This window comes from Lithobates pipiens, unplaced genomic scaffold (assembly GCF_037356315.1).
Source record: "Lithobates pipiens isolate NorthernLeopardFrog02 unplaced genomic scaffold, aLitPip1_a1.2 Scaffold_17, whole genome shotgun sequence".
Classification (NCBI taxonomy): domain Eukaryota; kingdom Metazoa; phylum Chordata; class Amphibia; order Anura; family Ranidae; genus Lithobates; species Lithobates pipiens.
This window is the reverse complement of record NW_027507755.1, coordinates 8,634,772-8,640,771: the sequence shown is the minus strand read 5'-3', so window position 1 is coordinate 8,640,771 and position 6,000 is coordinate 8,634,772. Positions and strand designations below refer to the sequence as shown.

At 41.7% G+C, this 6,000-nt stretch overlaps 1 protein-coding gene across 4 annotated transcripts in view; it reads right to left on the bottom strand.

Annotated features, from left to right (window-relative positions):
- Nucleotides 1-4,223: 4,223 nt before the first annotated feature.
- Nucleotides 4,224-6,000, bottom strand: part of VSTM5 (V-set and transmembrane domain containing 5) — a 92,771-nt gene continuing 90,994 nt past the window's right edge. For 2 of the 4 annotated variants that reach the window (XM_077484979.1, XM_077484981.1), the window contains one exon: nt 4,224-4,907. In XM_077484979.1, the coding sequence (XP_077341105.1) occupies nt 4,876-4,907 (32 nt within the window). In that variant the 3' untranslated portion in view covers nt 4,224-4,875. Of the gene's footprint in view, nt 4,911-6,000 lie in introns of all 4 variants that reach the window. The other 2 variants (XM_077484978.1, XM_077484980.1) reach the window with 1 other exon arrangement.

The window sequence follows — 6,000 nt, the reverse complement described above, 5'->3', positions numbered from 1 at the left end:
AGTAAGAAAAACATCGGCAGCTTGCAAAAAAAGCAATAGTGACACACTCGCCTCCTCACCACGCTTCCGCACTAGACACCGGAAGTGACGTCTCAAGGCTCCACCTGACGCGTTGTGTCACTGGTCACGTGAGGCTGGTCATAGACCGTTCAAATCTCAGCTGGTTCAGCAGAAACCGTCCGAGATACGAACCGTGTGTGGGCAGGCTAAATGTACCAAGTTGATCGATCAATCAAGTTGCGTACAGCCAGCCTGCTGGATTCACTTGTGATTATCGCTAGAAATTAGTAAGCTGCAATATACAGTGCTTTGAAAAAATATTCATACCCCTTGAACTTTTCAAAATTTTGTCATGTTACAACCAAAAACGTAAATGTATTTTATTGGTATTTTATGTGATGGACCAACACAAAGTGGCACATAATTGTGAAGTGGAAGGAAAATAATAAATGGTTTTCACATTTTTCCAATTTTTTTTTTACAAATAAATATGTGAAAAGTGTGGCGTGCATTTGTATTCAGCCCCCTTTACTCTGATACCCCTAACTAATATCTAGTGTAACCAATTTATTTCATAAGTCATCTAAGTAGTAAATAGTCCACCTGTGTAAAATTTAATCTCAGTATAAATTTAGCTGTTCTGTGACGCCCTCATAGGTTTGTTGGAGAACCTTAGTGAATAAACATCATCATGAAGGCCAAGGAACACACTAGACAGGTCAGGCATACAGTTGTGGAGAAGTTTAAATCAGGGTTAGGTTATAAAAAAATTTCCCAAGCTTTGAACATCTCACGGAGCACTGTTCAATCCATCATCCGAAAATGGAAAGAGTATGGCACAACTGAAAACCTACCAAGACATGGCTGTCCACCTAAACTGACAGGCCGGGCAAGGAGAGCATTAAGAGAAGCGGCCAAGAGGCCCATGGTAACACCGGAGGAGCTGCAGAGATCCACAGCCCAGGTGGGAGAATCTGTCCACAGGACAACTATTAGTTGTGCACTCCACAAATCTGGCCTTTATGGAAGTGTGGCAAGAAGTCTGGTTTGTGAGAAGCCATGTGGGGGACACAGCAAACATGTGGCAGAAGGTGTTCTGGTCAGATAAGACCAAAATGGAACTTTTTGGCCTAAAAGCAAAACGCTATGTGTGGCAGAAAACTAACACTGCACATCACCCTGAGCACATCATCCCCACCCTGAAACATGGTGGTGGCAGCATCATGTTGTGGGGATGCTATTCATGTGTTAAAATTACCCAAAGTCCAGACCTAAATCCAATTGAGAATCTGTAGCAAGACTTGAAAATTGGCGAAAAAAAGAGAGGACGGGGTTATTGGGACTTTATTTGAGGTAACGAATGGGTAAATGCATCTGCCTCCATCCCTGTTATATGCAAGAAATGTGCAACAATGGCAAAAAGAATATTTGGAATTTATATTGGTCCCAATATTCTTTTTGCCATTGTTGCAACTTTCTTGCAAGACTTGAAAATTGCTGTTCACAGACGCTCTCCATCCAATCTGACAGAGCCTGAGATATTTTGCAAAGAAGAATGGGCAAAAATGTCACTCTCTAGATGTACACAGCTGATAGAGACATCCCCAAAAAGACTTGCAGCTGTAATTGCAGCAAAAGGTGGTTCTACAAAGTATTGACTCAGAGGGGGCTGAATACAAATGCACCCCAAACTTTTCACATACTGAATTTATTTGTAAAAAAGTTTGAAAAACATTTATCATTTTCCTTCCACTTCACAATTATGTGCCACTTTCTGTTGGTCTATCAAATAAAATTCCAATAAAATACATTTATGTTTTTGGTTGTAACATGAGAAAATGTGGACAATTTCAAGGGGGTATGAATACTTTTTCAGGGCCCTGTAATACTGGTAATGTTTGCTTTTGGGTTTAATACTGTTTTAAGGGCTAACTCAACCTGGCATATGCGTATTTTGAGCATGGAACGCAGGTTCTTGCTGGCAGAGCTAGTAGAAAATCCTGCTTAAAATACGCACCTAAAGTACTTGTGTTTACATGCATTTGGACACGTACAATTCCAGTGACTGTAGGCATATATGTGTATATGTGTTTTTTATGCATTTACACTTCTACACGTAAAATGTGCAGCGCAGGAAGCCCCTGCGTCCTACTTTTTTGTATGCTGTTAAACACAGAGCAAATTTTCACTTGTAGACAACCAATAGGCGTACAAATGCAAATGCTCCCATACCTGAAAACAATACCTTTGCGGTGCGATTTAAGCCCATACAAAATGAATGGTTTCTAATGGCACTGCAAAGAATCGCATACGATTTGAACAAGAATGTGGTGCGATTCCTGTTCGAATCGCATTCAGTTTCCCCCGACAACTTTTGTGTGAACCAAGGTTTGTTACAGTGACTTCCGCCTAGGTTGACACAGGAGCGGTGGGGAAACAGCATTTGATTTGACCAGGAATTGCACTGCATTCCTTTTCAAACTACATGTGATTCTTTTGCAGTGTGATTTGAGCCCATTCATTTTGTATGGACTCAAATCGCACCACAAGGGCATCAGCAAGCACTTGACCAAAAGTATTGGTACTCATACTCTCTAGTAAAAAAACGGTATCAGTGCAACGCCATATGGCACCATTGATTCCTATAGTGCTGCACCCGCACGGATGTCAATTTGGGAGCAGCGGCTGTGTCCATGCAGCTACTGCATCCCAATTGACAGCAATGAGACTGCCTGAAGAAGAATGAACCTGTGTATCCCCGTTTGGGTAAGCATGGCGCTCCAATGGTGCAGGCATACCAAGTCTCCCGCATCTCGGCACCGGCTCCCACACACCCACAAGCACCTTCCGATATCCTGGGAATGATTGGTGCGACGAGGAACAGCTATGAACACCAATCGCCCTGTATAGATTTTTAGCTGACAGACGCTTCTCCTTCTCTTCCTCCCGTGGCTGTCAGCTAAAAATCTATACAGGGAGATCGGTGTTCACAGCTGTTCCCCACTGCACCGATCATTCTCCCCTTTGTGCTGCTCCCATGCTCCTCCTCCCCCTGTCCTTCAACGCCTCCCCCCCCGTTCTCTTCCGGTCCACCTCGTCCCCTGCAGCTGGCTTCCCTCCTCTCCTCTCCTGCCGGCTAAGGGGGACCTTTCAGGATGGAGAGCGGAGGGAGGGGCTGGGTAAATATGTAATTTGCTGACCCCTTCCTTTTTTTTTTTAAACACAGTAAACTGTGTTTATTCTGCTTCAGTTTATGAATGGACAGGAGCCTCTGTCTCCTCTCCATTCATCTTCAGTGCTGAGAAAAGGACTAGGGAATCTGTGTCCTCAGTCCTTTCTCTGTCTTAAAGGGGAGATGTCAGGGGTTTGTTTAGACCCCTGATATCTCACCAAAGTCCCCCAAAAAATATAAAAAAAAAATTAAAGTGTAAAAAAATATATAAGATAAAAAACTACTGACACTGTCCACTGCCTCAACCCCCTTGCCCCAAGAAGAATTGTGAAAAAAATGTAAAAACAAATTAAAAATTGTAAAAAATCAATACGTAAAAATAAAAAAACGAATGACTCCATCCACTGTCACATACCCCCATCCCCTTCCCCAGAAACACTGCAAAAAGAATACTGAAAGGAGTTTTTGCAGGTTGGGATGTCTGAATGGTGTATGCTTACATGTGCCCCATGGTAAAGAAGCCTAATGCCGCGTACACACGACCAGGCTTTCCGGCAGACTAGGTCCAACGGAATCAGTCCATCGGACAATACGATTGTGTGTGGGCTAATTCGATCATTTTTCACATAAAAAATCAGATGGACCTAGAAATAGAACATGTATCAAATCTGTCTGACGAACTCAATCCCTATCCGGAAAACCGTTCGTTTGTATGCTGGTCCGACGGACCAAATACGACGCAAGGGAAGCTATTGGCTACTGGCTATTGAACTTCCTTTTTTAGTCCCCTCTTACATCATCATGTTCAAAACTAACAGACTTTTGAACGGACTTAGTCTGTTGATGTGTGGCCAGGTCTGTTTGTTTGGAAAGTCAGTCGGAACTCCGCCAAAAGTCCGTTGGGAAGACCGTCGGACCTAGTCTGCCGGAAAGTCTGGTCGTGTGTACGTGGCATTAGATGCATACAAAACTGTACACTTGTGTGAATGGGCCCTAAAGATACATTTATCCTTCAGTGCACTCCTTGGAAAGAAAAAGAAACATCACAGCCCACAGTTCACACTTTTTTTTTTATATAAAAAACAAAATATTTTATAACAGTGCATCCTCTGTACAATAACTCACAACTCAAAGACATGAATTCGATATATATTAGAGCCGTTTGTTGAATTCAGTGTGTCTCCGGCTTCCACAACACAAGCTTTGTTGTAAACAAAGCATCCACTCGTCACATAATCACACGACTGACCATATAGATGGGTAGGTTGACCCTGTCATTACTCTGCCCGGCATTATACCATCTAGGAGTGATGGCCGAGCGTGTTGTGACAGGTCTCAATGTACCTCATGTGTGATATAGAGGAATCTCCTCTGACTAGTTCTATCAACTGATAAGACTCTAAACAACAATAGCAAGTGCAAATGGCCTCTGGGGGCTGAACGGACCGGTTCCCAATAGTTCTGTGCAGATAATTCTCCTCTTTGTGTGGAGGAACTCAGGCTTGAGGCCTACTAGATGGACTTGTTTTTTTTTTATTTTTTTGAACATCAATAATAAATACAGCAGAACAGGCTCAGTAGGAACAGTTCCAGTGCTGAGAGCCGGCTACTAGCCAACATACTGCTCCATCTTCTAATACTCTCATTACTAGTAAACATCGCTTTAGACTGGACCAAAGTGGCAGCTTGAGGTAGAAAATCGATCAGTCCGAAATGATGCGCAGCTCGATCTCTTCTGCTGTAGAGTTTAAAAGCAAAAAGTTACTTTATTATCAATGTTAATATTATTAATTAAAAGGATTAGAGTTAATATGAAAATTTAAATAAAATATAATATATATATTTTTTTTAAATACAATGGCGATTAACTTTTTTTTGTTACGCCCCATACACACTATCAGATTTTTCGCTGATTTTTTCCTTCAGATTTACCAAAACCATGTAGTAGAAGGGCCTGCCTGATTGCATACAAATTGAAACTCCTAAGGTTTGACCTCATATTATATGGTTTTGGTAAAGCTGAAGGAAAAAAAATCAGCAGAACATCTGAGTGTGTGTATGGGGCTTAAGTGTTATGGAAGAAGTTCTTACTGCCTGATGCGGCAGACTCACTATGCAACAATTCTATTTTAACTATCTATTATGTGAGCTTTGTATTAATTTGTATGTATACTTTACAGTCAATTAATTGTACCGCTGTTACAATTTCTTTATCTTTTTAATAAAATTTTTATTGAAAAAACAAACAAAGAAATACAGTATAATAAAATAAAAATTAACGTTTTCATAAACATGTTTATTTCACATATACTGTGCATAAAAGAGGTCAGCATGATGCTTAACCACTTGCCCTCTGGAAGATTTACCCCCCGTTCATGACCAGGCAATTTCTTGCGATACGGCAATAAAAAAAAAAATTCTGGGAAGGGGTTAACATCAGGGGTGGGTGATCAAAGGGTTAACGGTGTGCCTAGCCAGTGTTTTTGTACTGTGTGTGAGGTGCTTTTAATAAGGGAAGGCATTGATCCATGTTCATGCTTTGCAGGAACACAGGATCCATGCCTTCCCTCCTCAAAGAACGGCAATCTGCCTTGTTTACATAGGCAGACCACCGTTCTGCCTGTGTACCAAAGGATCGGTGGGTGCCAATGGACATCGAGTCTGTGGTACACCCCAAACAGCTCCATCTGTGTATAATCACAGCTTTGCATTTGAGCGCCCTCTACCCGGAAGTGTCGGATCACGTACAATGAGGGAAAAAAGTATTTGATCCCCTGCTGATTTTGTACATTTGCCCACTAACAAAGAAATGATCAGTCTATAATTTT